The sequence below is a fragment of the Leiobunum rupestre genome, chromosome 1 (genome assembly GCF_980474605.1).
Source record: "Leiobunum rupestre chromosome 1, qqLeiRupe1.1.hap1, whole genome shotgun sequence".
Taxonomy (NCBI): Eukaryota; Metazoa; Arthropoda; class Arachnida; order Opiliones; family Sclerosomatidae; genus Leiobunum; species Leiobunum rupestre.
The window spans coordinates 22935363-22963346 of NC_143384.1; the positions used below are offsets into that span (position 1 = coordinate 22935363).

Genomic DNA, 27984 nt, shown 5'->3' on the forward strand with positions numbered 1-27984 from the left:
TTATCGAATAAAATTCACACAAAAGTGCGTCAGAATTCTACTCCTTTTTCACGCACTGACAGAATTGCGCACGACGTTTGTATCCCGTTCTATCTATGATAGAGAGGCATTTGCCAATTGATCCACTCAAGCACTTCATTTTCGAACAGCCATCCTCTTCTTCAAGGTCTATTCCAGGTACCTTTATTTGATGTAAAAAGCAAGGACATTCGCACGTTTTCCCTCTACCCATGACCGAGCTCTTATGTACGGTGAAGCATCCGACCTCTTCAATTGCCAAGCCTTTACAGTCGTTTTTTTCACCAGTGCAGTTTCCCGTATCTCCTTCGTTGTTTATATTTATACATTCTATTTAAAAATGAAACTGTCATTTCCAGCAAAATATATCTCGATTTTGCGTTAAAATGAAAGTTTTAAAAAGTAATTTCCTTTCTTTGAAAAGATTTTGTTACGCGCCATAACGTGAACGCTGTCATTTTATTTAGGACACGGTCAGGTGGTTAGCGTATTTCATTCGCACCTAATTACGGCAAACATACAGGGTGTTTAAAAAGTTGTAGGGGTGATAAGTAATGATTTTATTACGGAAGACTCATGAGACGATTGTATTTAATTAAAATTTATTGTAAAAACTATATTTAGGAATTTTTAACATCGTTGTTCGACACAACGTTTCGGGTCCTACAAGATCCTTTTTCAAGTGTCTCATGAGTCTTCATTAAAATCATTACTTATTAAAAATCACCATTACAAAAATCAGTTCTTCAATTATAGGGGGTGAGTTGAGAAGTATATCTGTTTTTTCTCATTTTCCTACGATGAGTTAAAAGAGCGCCAGTGAGTTTCAAAGTGTGGCAGCAACAAGCGCAAAACCAAGCAGCAGGAACTTTAAATACTGTTTAAGTTTACTTTTTTACGCTGGTTACCTCGATTTGTTTACAAAGTCCTTTTTTACCTATCACACGAACATAAACCTTAATGTTCGCATTTACCTGCTCCTTTAAATTCTTGCATACACTTTTGAAACACCCTGTATACCTTCGCACATTACCTCTGTAATCGTAATAAATATAAATGAATAGTTTACAATTATTTCTTAATATTTATCTGGATTGTTTTTAAATAACTCCATCAATAAATTCCAACAATCAAATATTGAAATCTGTAAAACGGTATATTTAACATAATGTAACAATTTATATAAAAATAAACTCCCGTCTTGTAAGTTAGTTTACAAAAAAACAGCCTAATGTGTCAACAACTCGATAGTAGCAAACGATTGTAGGTTAACGGTTGAGGGTTACAGTAATGAAGTGGAATGGGAAAAAAGTCGACGGGTTGAAGGGGTTCAAAACAGAAATCAAGTGGAATTGGAGAAAGGTAAAACATGAATGAAGTGGATTCAGAAGTTGACGGGTTAAAAACAAGAATCAAGTGGAATTGGAGAAAGGTAAAACAGGAACGAAGTGGATTTAAAATAAAGTCGACGGGTTAAAAACAGGAATGAAGTGGATTCAAAATAAAGTCGACGGGTTAAAAACAGGAATGAAGTGGATTCAGAATAAAGTCGACGGGTGAAAAACAGGAATAAGGTAAAACAGGAATGAAGTGGATTTGGAATAAAGTCGACGGGTTCAAAACAGGAATGAAGTGGATTTGGAATAAAGTCGACGGGTTCAAAACAGGAATAAAGTGGAATCGGAATAAGGCTAAAAAGGGATGAATTGGAATCGAAATACATTCGACGTGTTCAAAACAGGAATAAAGTGGAATCCGAATAAGGTAAAACAGGAATGAAGTGAAGTCGAAATACGTTAAAACAGCAATGAAGTGGAATCGGAATAAAGTTGTTGGATTCAAAACAGGAATAAAGTGGAATCAGAATAAAGTTGTTGGGTTCAAAACAGGAATAAAGTGGAATCGGAATAAAGTTGTTGGGTTCAAAACAGGAATGAAGTGGAATCGGAATAAAGTTGTTGGGTTCAAAACAGGAATGAAGTGGAATCGGAATAAAGTTGTTGGGTTCAAAACAGCAATGAAGTGGAATCGGAATAAAGTTGTTGGGTTCAAAACAGCAATGAAGTGGAATCGGAATAAAGTTGTTGGGTTCAAAACAGCAATGAAGTGGAATCGGAATAAAGTTTTTGGGTTCAAAACAGGAATGAAGTGGAATCGGAATAATGTAAAACAGGAATTAAACGGTATCGCTCAAAAGGTCGCTATCTTACTCGGGCCTATAGTTGTACCTCGGCAAATAACCTGGTTGATTTATTTAAAAGTGTAATCGCTTACTGTTGCAGCGATCTTCCGGGCCATACCACGTTCCCTCGTAACAAGTCATAGAATGGGATCCAAATTCTCGTTTCTCGTCTCCTGGTTGACAAGGGAAATGGCACTCCAAGGTGGATGGGTCTATTGCCGTATTATGTCGATCCGGTTCGCATTGACGGCCAGCGGTGTCCAGGTAAGGGTGATAAGGGCATTCCCAATTTCTCTCTAATTCGGAATAAATTGTCGCATTAGTGAGGAAATTCAAGCTTTTTTATGCTCTGTCCAAAGCTGAGTAATATTATAACTCACCCCTTACCTTTATCATAACTAACGTAGGTCATTTTCGTATTTTAATTTATTTGCCCTAATGTAAACCTTGAACTGATAAGATCCTGTAAACTGCCCTGACCAGAACTGTTTTCCCTCCTCGCCTGCCGTCTGCTTATCTCACACCGGTGTTTCTTTGTTTGTCAATTCACTCTTCCGCTAGTCACCAGCACAAATAGTTGTTTTGGTTATCTCTTTCTAGTTTATTATGTTAATAAATAGTTTGTGTTCGTATTATTAGAATGAATTTATTTCTACTTGATATGCAAGGTCTCAAATTAGAAAATAACTATACGATCAGAAGCAAAGCGAGTGGTATAATACCTAATTTTAAATTTCATTTGAAAAACCCTTCTTTTTGTGTCGAAAGGAAATTTTATTTTTACTTCGCTGATGCTTCCAAACAGTGGGGACATTGTACCCCCCCCCCGTTTGTTCGGCTGGGTACAAGCGACGTAATTGTCCCCATACATTTTATTTGGTATTTGGCGAAAAGGAAATTCCAATCAGCAAAGAAACTAAAGATGTCGGAGTAATAAGGCAAAAAAACAACACGTACATTTTGTCGGTAGTTGACATCGCTGTGCACCTGGTTCGGGTTATTCTAAACCCGACTCAACGCCGAGCATAGTTTTAATTAAGGGATGGGAAGTATTTATTTTTTAATTTATAAAAGTAAGAGTTCGTAACTCGCGTCGCTCACGGCCGGACCTACCATTAGGCGAAAGGAGTGGCGCTCCAGGTGCCAAGTCTCAGGGGGCGCCTCAGTGGTAAAGAAAAATAAATGAAAAAATATTTTTATATTAGGGGCAAGCAAGAGGGGCGCCATAATTGGATCTCACTTCATCCTTAAACTTGCCTCGGACCGGCACTGGCGTAGCTGTGTTGCGAGATTCCTTGTCCGTTTTAAGCGAGTGCGCATTTGCTTTCAGGATTTCACTTTGATTGTAGCAACAACTGAAAGCGCGGCTAACCCCTTGATTAACAAAATATATTTCAACTTTAAAGGCCTAGGTTTTTTTACTGCCTGTCCCCCTTTAAATTAACTTAGTGGAGCACAAATATCCTGGTGGTAGGCCAACCGGTATGATGTTGGCCTAATTTAAAGTGGGACAGGCAGAAGAAAACCTAGGCCTTTAACAAGACTGGTGAACCCCAACGTGACAGTTGCTCAAAAAGCATTTATACAAACGTGGTCCCTTTTACTTGAAATTTTAAAACCTGGAAACTTATTCGGATCTAAATCTTCGTCTGCGGGCGAGGTGAGTGGACCAGTGGCACACGGCAGAAGCAATAAATTAGCCGAATAAAATAGAAAACATAAAGATTCATTCTAGAATGGTTGAACGGAAACGGAATTAATAGGCTTTTTCCTGGAAAACCATAAATCCCTGATCTCCGCGTATTGAGACATGGATCAGCATAGAGCAGTTATTTTATAAGAAAATCACCAATATTTATCCTTTTTCTCGACTTTTCTTGGCCGTTAGAATGTCCACCCCCCCCAAATGTTTTCTCCCCGCCACTGGTTTCAAAAACGAATAACTAATCATGGAGGGTTGTTGTCAGTCGTTATCTACGTCGTTGAGGCCCTTAACGGGTCACGATGTGCAATAACTGGTGGCTTTACCGGGAAGTCAGGGTAACCCATAAGGACGGTGGCGCACTGGGATATGTTAGCCGTGGTCAAATGGTCATATCTTCACCTCCTACTTCGGTCAGGTAGGGGCCGGAAACTGGGTTTTCGCTCAAGCTAATGTAGAGAGTCCAGGCATCCATGGTGCCTCGAAGGATTTGGTTTCCAGCTGTGCGGCGACGGCTCTCCGTATGAGGCGATGTGGCCCTGGCTTCCCTACCTTTGGGGCCAACACCGGGGCTCCGATACCAGCCGTGCTAGTTTGCGCTGGGTCGCAATGTGCCCGTTGTCCGTCTTTTGGTACCATTTCTGAAGGGCTAGTGGTCATCTACCTAAGAAGGTGTGGTGTCAGCTGGTGTTGATAGAGCATCCACTCTTATTTTTAAAGCTGTGCGCGAAGTGGGCCTATTCGTCCCATGGCTGCGCCTTTGGGAGGATTGGGTGGCTCGCGTCCTACGTGCGACTGTCCTTAGTAGGGTTCTCTTTCTACCCCTTGCTGCGGGTCACCTGTCCAGGCTGTGGACGCTGGCGTAGATCATTATGATGAGACAACCGGTGATATAGGATGACTGATATCCCAGGCGCACCGGTATATATATACTGATGCAATCTACGTGTTTGAGTTATATTGAAATTACCAATAGATAATAAAGTTAATAAATAGCTTTGGAAGAACAGGAAGTCTCATAGTTACCGGCGGGTGTCACTTACGCTACCACAAGAGAGTTGAACCACAGCCCCTCAGTCGTGGCAATGGGAAGGGTTTACTTATTATGACGTCACTGAAATATTGTTTTGATGGTTAACTCTGTAATTTAACTGTCATGACTTGGCGTGACATTTTATTCTTGAACGAAATTTGGTAAACGTAAGAATTCGCAGTAATTATTTTCGCTGGTTAAAATACGCTATATACCGGATTTATCGATGGCAACCGCCTGTCTCCTGATTAGCTAAATTGATTACGTAACACGCGGAAAGGCACCGCCCATTCTAGCCGCAGAACATGCAGTAATGCTCATGTCGGAGTTACACGGAAGAAATGAATACGTTCACGCTATAAATTTCATCAATGTGAAAAACGTTTTAGAGAATAATTAATCAATTTGTTCCAATTTAATAATTTCACTTTTTAAACTTTAGCTACTCGTCTTCAAAAATGTCGAACACTTTCTTCGGCCCCGTTATAGCTTTGAATTATTGAACACAGCACTTAATGTCGTTTATTCCTTACAAAAATAGTTTTTTTGTGAGAAGTAAACTGAAAAGACTTTTGTATAACCTACAGATTGATAATCATTTTCAGCTGTGGTGAACGGGGCCAGAGAAACCAATGCCCAATTGATGGGCCCCAACCTATTTATTGAAGTACCGGTTTAATTCCATTACCCTGTGTGGTAGGAAGGGATGAAATATTAAAGGGGGCAGAGTTGGGTTTCACCAGTGGCTGTACAAAGAGCCGTTGCAGTACCACCGTTGGCGTCGGGTTATTTTCGCCTCGGTTTATCCAACTGAACTGAATTATTATTAAGTTGCCCTCAGCGGTTCCCAATTTGTTTTTGCTATGGAACCCTAAATTATCCACCTAATTCTGGCGGAACCCCAACTCATTTTTTTACTTATCTTAAAAGACTCTTGACACAAACAAAGATGGCCGCGCTCTAAATTCTTGGAACCCCTGTGACCTTTCCATGGAACCCTAGGAGCATAGAGTCTTCGGCAGCCCTTCAGCCACTGATGGGAGCGAACTCCCCACTTGTCGTGTGCTCCCGCCGCCATTATTCTTTCATCGACTCTCAGGCCTTCTGCCCCCTTGTGACGTGTTTAGAGAGAGAACATCGAGATCACGATGGGTCGTGGGAGGAGGCTATTCAAAAGGATTAAAGAAGCACCCTCTTCTTCAAGGGTGCTTTCCCTCTATTGCAGTCCTCCACCTTATTTTAATTACCTTCGGTTCGCGGAAAAATAATAAATCTCAGTACATTCGCGAGAACCAAGTTTGAATTCCGTATCACAGTTCCTATAGGCTGAGACTGACTCAAAGATTAAATGTGGGCTAAAAATTAAAATGTTATTCCAAATCTCATTTAGCTATTAATTCTACGAGATAAAGGAGATTGTCTAAGTGGAAGCACTGAGTTTAGGATCAAGCTTCGATAGCAACTTAAGGCTAATAATAATGATTTTAAAACTTTGTCATTTTAAACACCGTGGGTAAACACCTAAGTTGGAACCAATAAAATTGCGTAACCTGAGCTTTACTCAAAGTGTAAACCGTCCTTATTCAAAATTTCTGTTGAGAGTGAATATCTTAACGCTTCCTGATTGAGAAAAAGCAGTTTTAATCGCGATTGGATCTCTGTTATTTTGTTTGATAAAACTTTGTCAAAATCAAATGAAGCGGTATTTTTTGAAAAGCTGCGGATAACTGGTTCGCGGTAAACAGAATAAAAATGCGCCCATAAAACTTTGTGTTTGAATAACAAAATTATCATAATGAGATAGGAATAATAGACTTTTCGTCTTTTCTTTAACAGTTAAATCCTAATTAGATATCATTTCTTTCTGAAGCGTAAGCCACGAAAACGGTTTCTCCAACCGCTCCTATATTTCGAATAAATAAATGAATTTAAATATTTACCTGGGTATTTCTTTCCGCAATCAATTCTGTGAGGAGATGCTAATTCAATCGTGCATTTCAATTTCGGAATGTTATCCTTTTCACACTCGCTTGGTATTCTATGAATCGGGGAATCAGGTATTGGACAGCGCACATCTTTACAATAGCTTTTTACTTTTTCGGTGCACGGTGTTTCGAACCAAGGATCTAAAAGATTCCAGAAACAGAACATCACCTTTAGATATCCGTTTACAAATAGGCCGACTGTATCAACCTCGAATGAAAATGACAAATTGGACAACGAGACGAAAATGATACGATCAAGTTGAGCTTTTGAAGTACAGAGCTGTGTACCACGGTAATGGGTGGGAATAATTTAGATTTCGGTTAGGAACGGAATGGAAAGGCTAATTTAGAGTTCGGGAATGGTCGGGAGTAGATTTTCCTTCTGATTAAACTACTCTGAATCTAGGATGAGAATGGCTGGGAATGAGAAACTTAGAACATAAGAAAAGGGAATTATTGGAATTGAGAAGTGAATCGATAATGATTTAATGGATATGGGTGGCATTGGATATATTTTGTGCTTGGTGTAATTTAGGGGTCGGTGTCTTCAAAATTGTTATCTATGCTATGAGGGGGTGTCTTATATATATTTTTTGTAACCGGTTAAAAAAACATTTCAATAAAAAAAGTTGTACAAGTATATTTCAAAAGAACACGTGATCGCCAGTCTCTATGCAAAAACCCTTCTAAGGTAATTCCATAAAGTTTGTGAACGTTAACGGTAATAATGAGTGTATGGAGCTATTGGTGTAAAGGGCTTGCCTGAATTAATGGCTTTGACAGTCGCTCGGGTCTAAGGTAGTGCCTCGTGTATTGGCCTAGCTGATTATTATTATTAGTTGGAGCTTTTATTACAACCGATAAATAATTTCTTATTTAAAAAGAAGCTATTTTCTCCCTTACTTCGACAATGTAACATTTTCGCTTTTAAACTATCTGTGGTTTTCGCATTGGCGATAAATTTCCTTTACAAAATGAAATTGTTGCATTCAATTATTTAATAATAGAATTTTACCATATGCAAAGGCAGCCTCTAATTTCTTAAGAAGTCTTTACCAAATGGGGTTTTTGCGCAACTGTATCTAAAGTCAGCCCAAGTGCACTTTTGGCAAAGTCAGACTAGCTGCGGGAATCTTTCCTCCGGATTATATTTATCCGATTTTGATTAGAATATGTTTTTAGAATTTTCTTTGTCTGAAATTTTATTACGGTTTGTTTAGTGGAACAGCGACAAATCTCTAAATTGATCATTTTTGAGGGGAAGTGTGCATCTTGTTTGGGCGAGAAATTGTTTCAGCGAAATGATTTTAATTTCTGTCGGCAGCGCCGCAAAGTGAAGCATGGTGTCGAATCAAGATTTCTTCGCGTTTCTAACCCGATAACGAAGGTTAAATAGTGAAGGAGATTAAATTTACAATTTGTCATCCCATAGTTGGAATTACCTTTTTCAAATTGTAAAGATCATTAGAAGTCAACGTAAGAAGTTCATTTGCTGCTTTATTTCAAGTAGAAGATTTCCGCTAAGCCTATGCTTAGCGGAAGAAAATCCACCACCTCAGGCCCAAGTCGTGGAGTGAATTTTAATGCCACTATTTCAAGTGGCCGGGTTATACCGTGGACGGATAATTACTGTACCCGAAACTAAATGGTGCGCTTGGTGCTATTACGGCAGCGCCGCTTATAGCGCCGTAGTGTCAACTATTGGAAATATTTCTATCCAAATACTAAACACGAGCCCAATATTAGCGGACGACGTTAGGCCTAGCGTTCTTAGCTCGTCACTGTCGTCAAAGCTTTCACCTTTATTTCCATTTTGATTAGCAATTTTAAATTTATAATCTATCTATAATCCTTCACACAAGCGAACTTCCTATTTAGATTAATTAAATCATTACCCTTTCATTTTTATTCCAATACCGTTATTACTGAATAATCTAAAGCCTAATAAAATTCCAAAAGTCTCACTTCTATTAAAAACAGCAGAGCAAACGACGGAATGTGGGTCATCTGACATTTTTACGCAGGTGTTTTGTATTTGGATATAAATATTTCGCGATTCTCTCGGTAGGAGCGCAATTGTGGAACCGGGGATTTTGCTTAGGTTTCGAGTGCAATAATTATTCGTCCAAGTTTATACCGCCTAGGAGGGTGGTGGTAAGCACTTCATATAACGCGAACCAACAGCTCCTATATACCTTATTATTACCGTTAGCCTCAACACGTTTTTATAGAAAAGGGAAACCGTAGAACCCGCGGAAAATCCCCTTTAATCAGTGGGCAGATAATTTTTAAACTAAACGCGGAAGGAGTTAGGCGCTTTCACCCAGTGCCAAAACCCGGCTCTTCTTGCTGCGAGCCGAAAGCACTCACCACTCGACCACCCACCTTTTTAGAGGACTGTTTTCTGTTCTACTCTAAGTGTCCGATAAATGATTATTTTCGACGAGGTGCCGTTAAACCATTAAACAATAGTACCTTATCTTATACGCACTGTTTTCTTCACTAAGGGCGCTGAATGCTATAGATCGGTAGTTTCGGTACCATTTATCCTAAGTGTCACTGTAGAAAGTGTTTTTCAACAAGCATTTACTATTCGTGGAAATTAGCTGTTCGCTGTGATTTCCATTTTCCATTTCGGAGCTTCTAAGAAACTACCGACCATCGCTAACTTTTCATTCGTGATGGGACAGTTCAAAGGTACGCGTTACATACCGGAGCAGTCTTTCTGTTTCGTCCAGGTGAAATTTGCTTGGCACGCAAACGTCGCGCTCAGTTTCTCATCCTTTAAGCATGGCACTTTGCACGTCCACAGTTGAGACAGCGGGTCCACGTAGCATTCTACGCCTTTGGTCCGATTCAACCCTTTGAATGGACAGGACCATTCTCTCTCTGAAAACGAGGGATGACCAAATCAAAAGAAGTCTTTAACCAAAAACAGCTGGTTGCTCGAACTCACTGTTTAATATGATAACTTCATGTTAAAAATAAAGTAACTTAATTGATAAACTACAAAAGTTTATGTTAAACTGAAAGAACTTATGTAAACAGCATTAGTTTAATTGAAACTACGATAGTGTATGTTAAACAAAAAAACTGTTGGTGCACACGCTTTTTTAATTATTTATTCTGGGAAATAAAATGTGGTAATATTCCACATAAATGATTTATAATTCTTTCGTTCCACTTACAATGTAATTATTGGTACTAAGAAAGGAAGTTGAGAGGATTTATCCCAATCCAAATTTCCCCCCCACGGCCTACCAGTATGCTACTTCCCTTTACGGGTGTGACGAATAATTGAGTACACTCATGTATATATTACTAATCATTCGCGTTAGGAACTAAGCCATCTTGTTTGAGTGAAAGGAGGTTTTCACAGTTTTTAATCCTCTTTGTAAAAATATCCTAAGAATAGAAGGATCTCGAGCGTTAGGGTATTCTGCCCTACAGATTAGAAACGCATTATGTTCCATAGATTAGTTTCAGTATATATGATACGAGTAGCGATGGTTATCTTAATTTTTATACAATCACTTTAGAAATAATAAAATTGATAAATACGAGTTTTTTATATGGATATTTCTAATGGAAGTATGATATTCGTGTTTGTGAAAAGTTTGTGTAAATATTTTCGATTTGACTATCGCTACTCGTAATAGATATACTGAAACTAATCTATCGAACATAATGCGTTTCTGATCTGTAGGGCAGGGCAGCCGAGGATATGGGCAGAGGAGTTCGACTTACGCCTGGAGGCTGGAGCAAGACTGGACTATCTCTCGACTAAGAGATCAGTGTGGCTGCCCATCGGATAATAACACGCGCGGAGCTAAGCTACTCGACCAGCCAAAAAAGAACGGACGTGTGTCAAGCCGTGAATCAGGACGCCGGTCACCGCAGCATCCCGGCGCCAGCTCTCGACCAGAAGGAAATCATCCCAGCAATGAGATAAGTACTTTGAACTTAACCCAAGCCCACTTGTAGGAGAGCAACGGATTCGTTCCAAAAGGTTGCGTTAGGTCTCCTATATGATAATTTCGCGTAAGTATGTTTTTGGTCGCTTTTAAAGTCGGTATGGTGAACTTCCATTTTGGACCACTTGCCGACTCTAAAAGTCTTAAACATTTTTTTAGATAATTCCGTGTAAGTACGATTTCGGTCGCGTTTAAAGTCGGTATGATGACCTTTCATTTTGGACCACTTATCGAGTCAATAAGTCTTATCATTGGAACTATTTAGCATCCGACCTTACATTGTAATAGTTGTCGTGACTTGTGAAAGACATGACACATTTATAGCCCGAACAACGACCAACTTGCCCTGTAGCACAAAGAGTCGCTTTTGGGTCCTGGTTCAAATACCGACTCTAAAAATCCTAAACGTTTTTGAGATAATTCCGCGTAAGGATATTTTTAGTCGCTTTTAAAGTCGGTATGGCGACCTAACATTTTGTACCACTTGCCGACTCAATAAGTTGTAAACGTTTTTGAGATCATTCCGCGTAAGAACGTTTTTGGTCGTTTTTAAAGTCGTCATGGCGACGAAACATTTGAAGACTCAATAAGTCTTATCATCGGAACTATTTAGAGTCCGAACGCCGACTTTAAAAAGACAATAAACATTTATAGCCCGACCAACGGCCGACTTATATTCGACATTTTATTGGCCAATTAATCGCGCAATACTGTGAAAGTTTGCGATTTAATAAAACAAATGGAAATATTTTTTAAATAACTTCTTTTCTGTACTCTATTTTTCCCAAAAAGATCATATATTCAATCTGCAATCAAAAAGGAAGTCGGCCCAATGCCGTTAGACAGTTGGTCCAGTGCCTTTTGGTAGTCGGTTTAGGGTCAATCAGTCAAGGTCGGCCGACCGTCGGCCTATCCAATTTCGACTAAAATAGTAATATTTGAGAGTCGTACAATATTTGTCGGTCTACCGTCGGCCACTCCCGATGCGGCTAGGACATTTCGACCAGAAAAAGGAGGGTCGGCCAACGGTCCATCGGCCATGCGGCTCGACACTTTTTGTCGACGTCGGCCCGACCCTGAATTGCTACAGGGGTAGGTGCAGAAAATATAATTCCTGACATGATTTGTGGCTAACTTCAAAGAAAATATGCTTTCTTCTTATAAATACATAATTTATTTATTCTAATGCGTACAAAGTGTGTAATTACCTGGACGTTTACATCCGCAATCAATCCTATCGGGTTTCTTAGTCGCGATTGTACACTTGCCCCTTTTAGAACCGGCGCACTTCTTTCCATATATTTGGTCGCAGTACAATAATTCGGCAGCGCTGCATTTTGTTTCACTCCAAGGTTCTGAAATTGTTTTATAAATATAATTACTCGAGCATCAATACAAATAATACCAAGAGTATAGGTTATTCTTGGGAAAAAAACCAGACCCCCTAGCGTATAATCTTTCGATCTTTTTGTAGGTAAGGGGGAAAACAATTCGGTACAATAGCAAGCTCTCAGTGTTCGCGGAGATATTCTTGAGACAGTCATGAAAACAGAGCTTAAATTCCGGCCACACATTTTTTGTTAATCTAAATTCGAGCTGGATAACGTTGGTTTACGCAAATTTTGAATCAATTTCTACTTATCTCTCTCACATTGTAGACCTTATTTCATTTATGATTGGGTTTTCAAGTTCTATAAAATCGAGAAAGTCTGAAATTTTTCTTAAAGTGTAAGATCGCATCTTTTCACATTTAAAATTAATCTACAGAATTCTCTTTTTCACAAATCTCGCTCTCCAAAAGATAAATTTTAAAAAGTCCCTTTCTTCCACCTTTATAGGGGACAGGCCAAAATCTACTTGTATCCTAAGAAATAGGACAAAAAATAAATTGAAAATTAGTGAAATCAGTTGGCTGATTAGTTTTAAATTACTTAAAAATCTAAATGAATGGTTTTAATACAATTTTCAATTTGAGGGATAAACCACCATATTTTGGTTCCTTTAGGAAATGATCAAGAGCCAAGAATTGAAGGTCCCATTACACGCGTCAAGTTTGGGGAAAACGGACTTAGAACTTTGTCGAATACCGAGAAAAAGTGCCAAAGAAAAAGTACTTGTGAGAAAGATATATGGCAAAATTACCGCATGTTGGAGCATCTTTGTACCGTCGTCCTTTGGAATTGCAGAAGTGAATCATTACGCCGACTGCCGTGGAATCTTCGGAGCAATTAAAAACGCACTTCTTTGTTTTAGTTATCGCATCTATTTCGCATTCAACTCTTCCATTTTTTGGCGCTTTTAGGTCTGGGCAAATTGCTATTAAATATAGACAGAGGGTAAAGAAATATATTTTAATAAACTAATGCAAAATGGGGAATCACTGCCGTTTGTTTATGTGCGCAAAAATAGAAGCATAATAACTTACATTTCATCGCTTAACCTTTTCATTGGGTGTTTGGTCGTAGGGTCGTAGGCATACATAGTAGCTAAGCCCCGCCTTAAAACAGCCGCCATTACCTTAATTCCACGTCACAGATTACGAGACAAAACGTCACACGATCCCCCGAAAAATCACGTGAACATCAAGGGCGTCTTAATGTCATGTTCGACCTATACGCGCTACCCTGGCGACGAACACAAGTCAAACCCAGGTGCAAGCTACGCAAAACTTAAAATTCATTACTTTACATACGCTACAGCATCACGATCCAGACACTTCGCGACCGGATGGCCTAAATGTCCGATCTCAACTTACAAAATAGCCATCTCACCCTTCAAAATGTTTACCTCAAAACTACATTAAAATATTTTAAAAGAAATAACTATTTTAAACAGAGTTGCTGGACCTAACTACGACAAATGAACGAAAGTTTTTTTTAAATGACATTTTCCAGCTGAAAAGAACATACTTACGCGTGCATTTAGGGAAAGTTTTGTTTGTCCATTTCTTGTTTTTACATTCGATGTCGCTGTTTCCGACCAGTTTGTACAAGAGTTCGTCTGTGCATCGAAATCTGCAGGCTGTTATTTCTCCATTTTTCTGCCAGCACGAGTATTTTAAATGGGATTTTTCCCCAATTTCAATTTTCTCACAAGCAATTTCTGTAAGTACGTAAGCATCTTTACTACAAATTATAAGTAATATAAGAATGACACTTCCCATTCACTCACGGTATTTTTTAAACATCTGGTTCGCCAATGACCTTATAAATTCCCGCGAGCTTGATACTTATTTATAGTATTCAGCTAAGCTAATACCCAAGGTACCACCTTAGACCTAAGTCACCAAGTGACTTTTAAAGCCATTAATTCAGGTGGCCGGTTTACAATGCGTAGGAGGGTGGTGGCAAGCCCTTCATGCCACGCGAGCCCACAGCTCCTTACACTAACAATTACTGTTAACCTCAACAAGTTTTTATGCGAGGGAAAACCAGTGGGGAGAGAACTAGCAAACCCAACGCAGAAGGAGTTGTTCCGAGTTTTGCTGCGAGGCTAAAGTGCTAACCACTCCACCACCCCACCTTGAAATGTTAGATAACGGTGCTCAAGTAATCGCGGTTTACAACCTATTTGAAGGATCAGCCAAGGCTTCAAGAAATTTGAAAGGCTTTCAAAATTGAAGTATTTTAAAATACGCTTTCATCGCGTCGGAACGCGTCAGTTTTGGGGGGGAAATCAGATAACGGGCTGATTTGATTTGCTTTCGGGAGAGAGCTTACTGTCAAAGTGCGAGGATGGACCGGGAGCAGCGCTCAAAGCCGTTTAGAGGTAGTCATTCTCTTCAAGTACAAAAATTAAGTTATGGTCTTTCATCTTCTCAGTTAGCAAAAATGACTCACTTTTACAAGACGTCACTTCTTCAATTCCTTTGCCATGAATGTCACATCGCCACTTACTCGGTCCCACCATGTAATGGTTCTCGTTGCAAGTGAAGTCGCAATGCACAGCGTGATGTTCGCGAACGCCACATTTTATATTTCCATTGGTAAAAGTCTTTTCCAAGTGTTTCTTATAATCTAAACATTTTCCGTGCACTAAAAATGACAAAAAAGGATTAATCTTTGCACAAAAATTTCCTTGCTATAAAATTTCAGTAATTTTTTAGTTTCATTTATTCAAAACGATGCGAGATAAAATGTGTGTTGATAAAGAAGTTAGTTTTAGCAGATGTAACGCTTTACTACAATTTCAAAATAATTAATTTTTGCCGAAATGGTGCGGTGGAGAGGATAGCGCTTTCGAATCGCGGCCAGAGTAAGCAGGTTCGAGCCCAGCTTGTGGCACTGGCGGAAAACTTGGTTTAAAGGAGTTCTTCGTTTTTTCCTCACCATAAGAACTTGTTAAAGTTAACGTTAATAGCGAGTGGAGGGAGCTGTTGGCTCACGTGGCACTTACAAGGGGAATACCCGAGGTGTTTTTTGCCGATTTAGTTCAAAGTCCGGCGTAATGTAGACCAATATGAGATATGAAATTTCGCAAAAGGAGACGTTGCACACTAACCTGACACATATTTTTCTATTGTTCATTCAATGCCATTCAGTTTAATACGTTACTTGTGATATTAATGTAATGACCATCAATTTGAATTCTTTAACTCGAGGGGTACGACACTCTGCCAACTCGGTGTACACTGCCGTACCGTAGACAGTGCTAAATAGAACTCGCGAACTCTTGAAAATATGTACCTTTAACAGTGGTAAATGCTCGAACTCGGTGTACAGATTATCTGAGACTGTGTTACAACTCGCTTTAACTTCAAGCCAAGCTTTACAATTGAAGATTTTATTTTTCGGAACCGGGGCGCTTCTAGCTGTGAACCATCGGACTGGCGGTTTGGTATCATGCCAAGATGGGTCGCAGCGACCTTCACTCAGCACTCAACTCTACTTTTTAGCAAGGGGCCGAAAAAGCAGCGACTAATCGAACATTTTGTCATTGCTGGGAGCCCAAAATCAGGGGCGTAGGAACGTTTTAGAGTTTGGGGAGGGGGGGGGGGGTACATTGCGAGCTAATCGATCGAAGTGCTCCACAATATATGATATTAAAAAAGTGAACCAATATTTGGAAATTTTACTTCAATTTGACCAAAAATCGAAAGCAGACGAAGGATTATAATGAAGAGCCTTCATTATAATTCTTGGTCTGATTTTATATAGTTATTTTGAAACTCGGCCGCTAGGGGCGAATCTGCTATCTACTTTCTGAATGAGTCCTTATAAATGACAAATTAGACAAGTTGAATTTGAATTCGCCCTTACTTTGTTGTTAAAAGTTTTAAACGACAAATTTATTTTTTTCATAATGGTTATAAAAACAAATTTACAATATTTCAGGGAGGGGGGACAAACACAGGTGTTGTTCCCTAGCAGAAAATTTAGGAGGGGACATTCAGCACCGTAACCAGGATCGGATTTCAGGGGGGCGGGCACGCAATGGAAACAAATAAAAAAAATAAAAAATTGTACATACAACCATACGTTTCAGGGTGGGCACGGCCCGACCGCCCCCCCCCCCCTGGTTACGGCCCTGGGGACATTATCCCCTTGTCGCCCTGGCTGCTACGCTGCTGCCCGAGATGAAATGTCGCGGTTGTTCAGTCGGGTCGTCCAGCACACTTTACCACCAAAGTAAATTTTGGAAATACAAGTTTTACCAAGTTTTTTTCCACGGGCGGAACTATTGCGTTAGAGCGAATCGTCTAATTTTGACCTTGAACTACCGCTGACGGCTATGTACCGTAGCTGGCAATCGTATATGAATATTTTACTACTTTTTCATCTCGAATCTGCCTTAAAAACTGGAAAATTAATAGAAAATGCGGGTCACCTTGCGACGTATTCTTCTCGCAGAACGTTTCGCATGTAGACCTCGAAAAAGTTGAAAGCTGTTTGTCATAAATTAATTTCGGTGCAAGCCCAATTTGACTGCACTAAAAATTTACAACCTTTTTTCGGTTGCAATGACAAAAAGATAATTTCTTTGTTTGAAGCAACATGGAAAAATCAGTTTTTAAGGGCGAAATTAAAAAAAGTAATTGTTAAATATTTAAATATTCTACAGAAATCTTAGTAAATTTGTATAATTGCCAAAATAAATCGTTAAAAACGAGACTAATAAGGAAAGTTTTGTTAAAGTGTGATAAATGTATAAAGTGATATAAATAAAATAAAATAAAGTTGGATAAAATCGAATAAATTGGGTGAATTCTAATATTTTTGGAAATGCCGCTGTTTCTCTAAAATAAAGTATTTCGGGTATATTCGATTAAATTGGGTTAATTTATATATATTTGGGCAATTTAGGTGATTTTTAGGAGAAAGCAACTTTAAACGGTTGGATAATTAGGAACCAAATCAATTAACATTTAACCAGAGTTGTTCGAGTGTACTGTTGAAGATAAAAAGCGTTATCGGCTTTTCTCGTTTAGTTTTTTTTAATAGGTTAAAAAATGTTTATTGTAAATAAGATATATTTTTAATCACTATTACTATTTTTTAACCTTATGTGTATAAATATTCGCTTACAGCGTTTATTATTATCGTCACTCCTAATATGTCGTTCATCTTGTAAAGTATTCATTCTTAATAAACGTTTGTCATTTTAAAATTACTACGTTATGATTTCTTACTAGTTTCATTAGTTAGTGTAGGGTAGCTCTGATGAACATTGGATTTAAAACTGGAATTTACCCAATTTACATATTTTTTTTTTCCTATTCGTTAAATAAAAATTAATTTATCCAATTTAAGTGTTTATACCAAAAACCTTATTTTGCAGAAATATAACTTGCATTTTTTTCAAATGATTTGGAGCTAACCCGATTTAATCGATTTTATCCAATATTTACATGAATTTACCAAAACTACTTAACATTCCTCGAATTTACTTAACATTTAAAGATTTTATCAAAAGTTCTTTAATACACCCACTTTTAAAGAGTACCAGTAATAAATTTCCGAAATTATGTAAATATGCCATATTTTGTCTCATCTTGTTTAACGGCATTCATCACACATAATCAATATTTCAAATTATCCCTCAATCTTTTAGTGTTTACCGCAATTTTCTGACATATACCAATAATGTACTCGGATCTCAATCGAAAATTCATGAACTGAAATTTTTTCAATTTCTTAATGTCAAATACCATAGAGTTAAGATTTTTTTTAAGTTTATTACTCGAAGATCTATTTGATCCGAGTGTCGCGTTTTTTGTTTGCTCGAAGACCTATTGGTACGAGTTCCTAGTAAGTTTTTTAATTTGTTTAGGATTTAGCTATATTATCCCTTTCAATTATGGACTAATCTACTTTTTCGCGTATTTTATCATTCAAATACCAAAGAGTCATTGTCCTTTTTTTTTGGCCAAAAACATTTTTGGTTGATGTATGAAAACGAAAACCCTTTGTAACTTTTCTTTTTGGGAGTTTTCAAATTACGTGATCGTCTACTTACCACCCCGAGTTTAAATAAAATCGATAATGAATACCTCGGGATGACTCCTTGTAAGTTTTGTGACGGTCCAATAGTTCTTTGTATAAAATAACCCTGAAAATCATGTTGAAATGTTGCCTCCCCGCTTCAGCTGTGGATCCGTTTTCTCTCCCACTAAAGAGCTTATGAACTCATTCTTAGGCATTTGCTGAACTATTCCAGGGCAACATTTCAACAAGCTGAGCAAGCGTAAAGACATTTTATAAAATCAACTATTGGCGCTAGAATAGCGAATGAGGAGTTTATTTTTCAATAGAGAGCCGAGGGGCTGATCACTCCCCGTAATCGGTGTACAGGCCTGTAGCTTTGACTTTACTAAAATGATTACAGATTTAGTACTACCAAAGGCTGTACTCATTTTTCTACTCCCGTAATCGGTGTACAGATTTTTAGGAAGTGGTTAGCCCCTCGTAGAGAGCCGCTGCTAAACGGAGTCGACATTGGCTATTTTTGGGCCAATCGCAGAGCCGCTATTCCCGAACACGTGGTTTGATCTCCCGCTACGCAATGGTGAAGGTCCATTCAAGGGTCATCAGACCTTTATGTATGCCAGACTTACCTTTCTTAGGAACACAGGCGCAATGATCGGTGATTTCTTGCCCCTCGCAAGCGTAGATTTTTCCTGAGAGACACTCTCCTCGAAAATCCTTACAACCATCGCATTTTGGCGAGTTTCCTGATGTTGTGAAACGAAAATTAAATCAAGGTATTCGAGTAATGAGACAATTCCCTGCCGAACTAGCGAGACTCTAAATCTATACGCTTGGATTGTCTAAAATATAGCGCAATGGCCCTAACGATTGTCCAAGAAACGGGCCTAAGTAGCCGCCTAATCACTTTAAGCCTCGTCTCGAATAGAAGTTCGCTTCCTAAAATTAATTTTCCCGTTTTCGGAACCATCTAGAGACGTGATTTTACGAGGAAATATACCATGACGAATTATCCGAGATCTTCATCGCTAGAACTTAAATGGGTTTCTTATATTAATGTATTATCATTTCATTTTGGCAGCAAGTCAAAGAATGTGAAAAAGCGACTTCATTGGACGTAGTTTGTAAAATGAAATAATAATTGGTGAACTGCCCGTTTTGAAATTGTTTCTCTTCCCATTCTATCGTAATGCGAGCTTTTTCGTTAATGGGATTCTGTGGCCCGGTTTTTCTTTCCACGGGGATTCGGGGAACTGGACAGTCAAACTTAGGTCCCGGGCGATATTTTTGGTCACCTAGTCTTTTCCGAGAAAGCCAAACCGTTTCCGCCATCCGCAGATTACCGTGGACCCTAAACAATACCCGAAATTGAAGCGGAAAATCTTCTGTCTTCAGAAGGACATCTTTTACCCATCCACTTCCTAAACTGCGGCTGTTCCTTTATACCCATCCACTTCCAAAAACTGCGGCTGTTACTTTATACCCATCCACTTCCAAAAACTGCCTCTGTTCCTTTATACCCATCCACTTCCAAAAACTGCGGCTGTTCCTTTATACCCATCCACTTCCAAAAACTGCGGCTGTTCCTTTAAACCCATCCACCCATATTTAAAATCGCAGGAATTCCGGACCAGTTTATCCTTTCAGTCGGTTCGCAAAAACCAATAATTTTTTCCAAATTTATTTATTTTCCCTAATTATTCCGGGACAGAGTTTAAGCCCGGCCCGTTTCTTAAGACACAGCACCAATCGAACCTTGGTTATTCCTAGTGTACGCGTATAGGCCTTTATTAAAATGTGGGTAAAAATGACGACCCTCCCAGCAAAATTTGAATTTATGTGAAAGACCAAAAAGAAACTGCTATTTCGTTACACGACGTCTGAAACGCAGACGATTTTAAACCGAAAACACGAAACTACGCAAGACAGGAAATTCGTTTTCATATAAATTCAAATATTGCTGCGAGGGTCGACATTTTTACCCACCTTTTAAAAAAGGCCTATATAGTTTCCCGCTACTACTGAAACGGACCTTTGCCAAAATTCGATTGTCCGTATCCGCTAGCACTGAAATGCAGTATTAATTTTTCAAATGATTCTTTGCCCTTTAATAGCGGGCTATGATAACAAATAGAGGGAAACAAAAAAGTAATAAAATAGAAAAGTGTATTCTTACGGTAGTGGTTCTTTTTTTCTGAAATAAAAATGTCGATTTACTTTATGGCAGATGTAAAACACTCATACGCGAACAGTGTTCGGCGATCTTAAATTTGGCGTATCTAGAGTGTAGGGAGCGGCTTGGAATCGGTTATTACCATTAACCAAGGTTATGTAAGGATGGGAATGGTAATTTTGAGTTTGCGAATATTTATAATAGGTAAATCTCTTCCAAAAAAGGATGGGAATAAAAACCGGTAACTGTCATGGCGACCACTATTAACACCACAGCTGTGACGTTACAAGTTTTCAAAAAATTAATTGTTAATGAGCCTATAACAAAGTGACAAATATTTAATTTAGAGATCATGAAGAACCGAGATCGATCGACACGAAAACTTTTTAGTGTTCCCTTTCCTTAGGTACTCCAGTGTAATGAGGTAAAGCCCACAAAATATCTGTAGGGGCTACTTGGCGTCACTAGCGCCATCCGTGGTAGAAAAATATTTCGTCAAATAAAAAATGTAAGTGATCGAACCATCTCTCTACAACCCTGGTTTAACGCAAGAACACCCTATACATCCTACGAGCCAGTTTGTAGCTGTCGAAGGGAAACACTGCCTTTGGCGACGGTGCCAACCGAAACGACGTTTATTCAATTAGCGCTTTTATAAGCGTATTCCAGCACCAAACAATGGGGCCCCCAAACGACATTCGCGGGCGGGCCCCGGTAACCAACTACACGCGTTAACCAACGTCTAATACTATTAGTTACCTTCAATGCACTTCAACTTTCTACCCTCAGAATCCTTCCATTGACCGTCACGACAAGCGATTAAAACTTCCTCCACTTTGTTTTCCGAGACAAATCCTTCCTTGCATTGCACAGCGTAATAATCCGCGTCGTAAACTATATACTGATTCGAAGGGATAACTAGTTGTTTGTTGGCGCACGTTCGTTTTTCTTAAATGAAATCGATACAAAGAAAAAGATAAAATTACCAAAATCAATAACGTGAAACCTAGGAGCAACAAACACAGCACGCCACACAAGGAGAACGCAACCCGCCAGAAGTCGTAAAATTTTCATTGGTTAGACGCTTTAGCGCCTGCTGCCGTTGGAAGGGGAAAATTCGGAAATTGTCTTCCCCCTTTCCGTAAAATGCTCAGCGTAAAGGTTCGTCCAATGAAATTTGTACACAACACTTCGTCTCCTTGCGTTTGTTGCTTCTAGGTGAAACGAAGAACACAGCAGCGCTTCCAACGTGCAACTTGACAGGTTATTCAGGTCTTAATTCTCAGATATCTGAGCATCATCAATCAGGTTCGTCTTTTATATTGCCCTGAATGAGGCGTAGGAAACTTATAAAAAACCCGTATACTACTAGCAAAATCCAAACAGTAATACTACTCCTTTGTTAATAAATGGATTTAAAATTAAAATGATCCCCCTATCTGGAAATCCACCGTCCTTCTTGGATTGGTTTGGAGGTGAATTTAATTGATTTGCATTTGCGGCAGATACTCTCGTTTCTATCGTAATTATTGCACTGTTATCCGAGAGTGGTTTGGAAGCACTGTAAAGCAGTCAGTTTACGTAGAAGCAAGTAGCGGCCAACGCGAAGTGTCCCCTTCATGTACGGAAATCCAGCTGTTTTCAAGCCGCTAATTGGCTACTTCTATGCCTTATTATGTCAACTGTTCCATAAACAATTACGAAACGCGAATAATTTTTCAACAGTGGCTTACTTTCGCAAATAGTTGTGCTTAAAAAATGAGCCGTATCTTCTCTGTAGATCGGTCCAAGATCATATCGTAGTCGATTGTCGCATCTGTACAGCGGGTCGGTAGCCAACGTTCTCACGGTATCGTTTATGCACTTGATAACGCACAAGCCATCTGTGCAATTCGCTTTTTCATTCTTCTTTACAAAGGGATAGCAAGGATCTAGATAAAGAAGAAAAGTACTACGCGATTTTATCACGCTCGATTTATGACGCGAATAAAAATAAGTTTGCCTTAAAGACTCTATTAAACTTCGACTATTGTGATGATATTTTAACTTAATATCACAATTAAAGATCAAGTATTGTAAATAATGTATATCGGCTTATTCTTATTTTGAAAACGTATTGGAAAAGGAGGGTTCCTTAAGGGGTTTCTAGTTTTCGACCGTGACCAGCGGGTTTTTACTATTATCAGAAATACATGAACCGAAATTATCAGAGAGCAAATTTTTCTCAGACGGTAATTTCTCCGTGCGACATGGGAGGGTTTAATAGCGAGGCCTTGTTTATTTTCCGCCTCCCGCGACTACAGGGAAAATTTCGAATGCACCACGGGTAATTAGACCGCCATCTACTGCGGCTAAGATAAATTATTTCACCGAAAAAATCGTGAGAAACGTGGTCTGCAAACCTAGGCTTAGCCGTGTTTTATTATTGATAGAGGTCAGTGGAAGGCGGTAGCTGCAGCAGCTGTCCAAAATGGAAAAAGTAGATGAATTAAACACCTTTTTAACTCATCTTACCAGACCATTTATGTATGAAAGAACAGAAAAATTCTTAGTTTTATTATTATTATTTAATGTAGCTACTTAAGATATATGAAACCCAGAGAAAAATATTTAGGACTGCAGTAGAAAAAAAAACAGAAGGCCACGGAAGAAGAAGCAACTAAAATAAACCACGAGAAAAGAACTAATAGAAATAAGAAAAAAAAATTTCGTTTACGAGTAAGGCTTCCTTTACGTTGCTATCCAGTTTTATATTTCAAATAAAACAAGTTCAATTGTTTAACAAAATAATACAAATATTTATTGTGTATAATTCTTAACTTTCACCAAATTTAATTCCCGACTGTTTAGTACGAAATCGAAAATGTCAGCTTGGTATCCCATATAGCTCTTGAAATTAACCCGTGGACGCGGTCGAATTATCAAACCTTTAAAAAATCCCGTTTTAACCAATTATATTTAAGGAACGCTCTAGGATAAAATTTTTATTTTTATTTAACATTTGGTAGAGTCCACAAATAAGGTGTCACAACTGGAAAAAAATTCGTATTTTTTTTATAAAATTTTCAAAGATTCTTAATAAATCGCGGTTTTTGTTCCACAGATTTATTTAAACAATTTCCAAATTCTGAACTGTATATATTATATTATTAGTGATGACTTGTAGTAGATAAAAAAGGGTCGGGAAACACGAAAATAGAACTAAAATGTATTCATCACATCACGTCACTTGAATTATTGGCTATTTTCGAAAATTTCCAAATCGAAGCCGTCTTTAGTTGCGATTTCAGGTTGGTGATAAACTAAAATTGCTAAAAACTGGAATACCGCTGGAAAGATAAGGGTTCCATATACAACATATCAAATATTCATTTTGTGTTTCAATAGGTTATGCAAAAATTTGAAGGAGTTGTAGGGGGTGAGTTGAGAAGAATGCCTGTTTTTTTTCTCATTTTCCTACGATGAGTTAAAAGAGCGCCAGAGAGCTTCAAAATAAGGCTCTCTAGCCCCTGGAAGTAGGCTGCAAAAAGCGCAAAACCTATAACCAATTTAAAAATGGACCAGAAATGTGTTGTAGAATAAAATTACTTTATACTAAATAAACTTCAACCTAAATTATACTTCATACATACAAATACCACAAGTAACATCATAAACACAAGTACGAATCTACCTATTCTCCCAACTCTGAATTTTTTAATCAAAGTTTGTATCGTCAATGACCATATACATCATTGCAGGCTAAGGACTGAACTTTCCAATAGTTAAATCGGAACGAATTATATGCATTCATTTTGTTTATGACGGAACTTATATTCGAATTTGAGATCTATTTGTGTTTTATATATTGCCACCAAAGAATAGGCAGAGTCGAATTTCGTTTTTCAAATCCTCAGATTACGCTGCTTAGTGCTTACGCAACCACTTTGCTTATGATGTAACTTATGCAAATACTAATAAAAAGTAACTTTTATTTACGTTAACGCCACATTCACCAAAAGCTAATCAGTAACGAGGGCACCTGATTTTAGTTCCGAATCGAGTAGCTTGTTTCCAAAGGAATTCTACGTATTTGTTTTAGTAATAAAGCAAGCTTTTCATCTAAATTGTTTTCTTTAGGTAGATCATTGCAAAGAAACTTTCAGGAATCGAAGCTTATTTCAATATGAAATCTCCCGCTTTTAAAGTACGGCCGTCTTTATTCAGTTGCAGCCCTTGCATCGATACGAACTCTTGAAATTGGCAGCAAAGCAACTGTGGTTGGGTCTAAAAGTCCAAGCGAATTGTCGTCCCCTTAGGGATATATACCTTCTATTATACAATTTAATATGCCACAAAAACGTTTTTAATCGTATGATCTTTGGGTATGGATATATAAAAGAAATGAACGTCAAGCGTTGAGAAACATTCCCCGGGATTTTCCCTCATCCCCTCGCTTGGGTTGCGGATAATAGTAGACCTTGAAGAACTTCTGACCATCGATAACGACCCTGCGACACTACAGTCCTCGTTACATCGATGAATTCCTGACCATGATTATACAATTTAATATGCAACAAATAAGTTTTTAATTGTATAATTTTGGGATATGGATGGAAAAGAACTGGACGGAAATTTTCTTGTCCAAACGCCGAGCCCTACTTTTATCATTATGGCCGGAAATTCATCGATGTAACGATGCCCTGTAGGATCGCCCCTTTATTACCGATGTCAGGAATTCTTCCATGTAACGATGCATTCCTGGACATAGTGATAAAAGTAGGGCTCACCGTTCGGACAAGAAATTTTCGTCCATTTCTTTTCCATCCATATCCCAAAATTATACAATTAAAAACTTATTTGTTGCATATTAAATTGTATAATCATGGTCAGGAATTCATCGATGTAACGAGGACTGTAGTGTGGCAGGGTCGTTATCGATGGTCAGAAGTTCTTCAAGGTCTACTATTATCCGCAGCCCAAGCGAGGGGATGAGGGAAAATCCCGGGGAATTTTTCTCAACGCGTGACGAGGCAGTGCAACGCTGCAAACTTTCGTTTTTGAAAATGCTTTAGTTAAGAACGTTTCCGGTGGTTTTAAAGTAACAAATAGGTCAATACAAACAAGACGAACTATATTCCAGTTGAATAAAAATATTGGTTTTGAAAGGAAATAAGTCACCCGGAGGTTCCGCTATGCCTAGTTTGAGAGCCTCTGTTTTAAACGAACGAATGTCTTACGTTTACAATGAGGAATGACCCCACTCGAAACGCCGTTCAGGTCACACGTTAAGGACGCGTTCCCCTCGAGCTCTTGACCTTCGGGGCAGGAGAAGTCGCATTTCACAGTTTTAGTCGCATCCTCCGTCTGGCATGTCGTTTTCCCATTAAATACTTCATCCGGGTTTGGGTAATCGTCTTTGAGCGTTTTCTGATTGAGAATCCTCACTAAACGCTCACATCGCCCATGCACTAGGGAGTATAACAGAAACGTTGCTTTAGTAAACCATGGCTTCTTTGGCGAAATAATCCGCTTAGTTTTTAGGCCCAAGCCAGAATTTAATGATAAGAAGTTAACCTTATGAACGATATATTTTTCTCAGGGGGTGACGGCGGTTCCAACTGGACCGTCCCCGTCCACGTTAGTAAAATACCGCTTAAAAACTGGAATCTTTGCGATATTATTCTCATGAATTCCCCAAACCGATAAGACACTGCTATCGGTTATCGATATGCGCTAAAAGACATCTTGAGCTATGGGTGTAATAACCAATCATCAAGTCACACGCAAAGCTTAAGCGTCAGGGGGGGAGAGGGCGCCCCCCGCATGTATCCGCCACTGTTTTACCCGAGAAGATTTTATCCAATATTTTGCGTAGAATATATTTGATCAAATACGGCTTAGATGGTGCAGTTAACCTTGCGCTTTTGAATTTTAAAATCGCTGGGTTCTAGCTAGCTGGTTCACGTTTGGGTTTCGGCCACTCGAACAGAATCGGCCAACCCTCCATCGCCCGTCATGGCTGCGCATTGGTTCATAGTGACCCACTTCCGCTAACGCAAGATAACTCGAGACTGTAGGGGCGTAGCGTGGGAGGGGTAAAGGGGGCCATGGCCCAGGGCGCTTTGACGTAGGGGGAGGCCAGCGGCCTGGAAAATTGAAACGAAAGCGCCCGGCCGAGATCGTGGATCGGAAAAGTGATAACAAATTATTTTGTGCACGTTGAGATTAACAAAGAACACACAGAATAAAATTTTAATTTTTAAGCGACTCGAATCCTTTTGCAATCAACAGAGCAGCAGAGTATTACAGAATTTTCACCGATTTTTTGCTTAGTAGGGAAATTAGGGGGGGGGGATTTATAGTTTGGTGGAAGAAATACACGCTACGCCACCGACTCAAGTTTGGGGTTGTTCGGGGTGCCCCAATGGGCGATTATAAGAAAATGGTGTTTTCAATCTTGAAAATGACTATCTCGACCTTTAAATGGTGATCTCGACTAATTGTATTTTGCATTCGGATACGACCTGAGGTAGTAGAGTTTCTCATATTGATTTGAAACTCACCTCGTTTAGGGGTGCATTTGCATTTTTCAAAATCCATCGGGTCCTCTGTGTAGCAAGTGTAAATTTCCTTCTGGCCACACGGGATTTTTAATTTAGCGCAATGACTGCATTTCGGTGGTCGTACTAGAAAAAGATTGCGTAAATGCTTAGATTTCGGAATAACCAAATGTGGTTAAATTCCAAACGAACCAAATGTAGTTCAAATCCAAACGAACCAAATGTGGTTCAAATCCAAACGAACCAAATGTGGTTCAAATCCAAACGACCAAATGTGGTTCAAATCCAAACGAACCAAATGTGGTTCAAATCCAAACGAACCAAAAGTCACGTAAAAATACCCAACCCAATAAAACTATAAGTAACTACGTATTGTTTTGATGACAATTTTTATAAGAGATCAATTTTTCGAGAGCGACGGTACCTACGATATCACACCTCCACTTTTTTTCTTATTAGGTGAATATTTTTTTAAATAAAGTTACGCGGCCTTCTTCTTTGAATGTGGCTCTTACGTCACAGTCTCTAGATTTTACGCTTGCAAATCGCGCTTGCGAATAATATACTAATGAAGCTCTGTCTGCTGACGGAAGAGCAGCATATCATAAAATATTACTTTTTATTCATTTTATTTGAGAGAAACCACTATTAGGGGAATTATCCCCTAGTGTCTAAAATATGCGGTTTGTACCGAAAACTAAACCTTGTAAAGTTGTACTGTGTAAAAATTCATTTGTGTGAGAATTGCCATACGTGGTTTGATTTTATTAGAGGAAGGAGCTAACTCGGCGAGCATTAGCTTGTAAATTGTCTCATCATAGTCATTCTCCATAAGCAGAAATAAATATGATAACAATAAGGTGTTAAATAACTAACCCCATTTATACTATGAAGGACAATAATTTCTAACGGAATTGTATGTATGTGAGGCTAAAATAATTTAGATTTAAA

At 38.8% G+C, this 27984-nt stretch overlaps 1 protein-coding gene across 3 annotated transcripts; it reads right to left on the minus strand.

Annotated features, from left to right (window-relative positions):
* On the minus strand, window positions 1-27506 carry LOC149961385 (P-selectin-like). Of its 3 annotated transcripts, none has more exons than XM_090177055.1 (15): window positions 27458-27506; window positions 27037-27159; window positions 25711-25941; window positions 22225-22422; window positions 21251-21439; window positions 20495-20512; window positions 18948-19064; window positions 14734-14928; window positions 13808-13996; window positions 13037-13210; window positions 12103-12249; window positions 9633-9809; window positions 6876-7061; window positions 2293-2496; window positions 1-348 (listed from the first exon to the last, which is right to left on the minus strand). In XM_090177055.1, the coding sequence occupies exons 2-15, from the start codon at window positions 27071-27073 to the stop codon at window positions 38-40; spliced, it is 2373 nt and encodes a 790-aa protein (XP_090033181.1). In that variant the 5' UTR covers window positions 27074-27159; window positions 27458-27506; the 3' UTR covers window positions 1-37. The 3 variants fall into 3 exon arrangements, with proteins under 3 accessions (XP_090033181.1, XP_090033172.1, XP_090033190.1); XM_090177046.1 differs by lacking the exon at window positions 27458-27506 and adding an exon at window positions 27226-27261; XM_090177064.1 differs by lacking the exons at window positions 1-348; window positions 2293-2496; window positions 27458-27506 and adding an exon at window positions 27226-27261 and having other exon boundaries at window positions 6879-6973; window positions 7030-7061.
* Window positions 27507-27984: the final 478 nt, after the last annotated feature.

Bases quoted from the DNA above. Each gene is read 5' to 3' on its own strand.
- LOC149961385 (XM_090177055.1), bottom strand. From the start codon at position 27,073: ATGGATTTTGAAAAATGCAAATGCACCCCTAAACGAG. The intron at 13,997-14,733 runs GTGAGTCATTTT...ACGTACTTACAG, and splicing joins AGAAGTGACGTCTTGTAAAA to AAATTGCTTGTGAGAAAATT. The intron at 349-2,292 runs GTAAGCGATTAC...ATTTTTAAATAG, and splicing joins CCCGGAAGATCGCTGCAACA to AATGTATAAATATAAACAAC.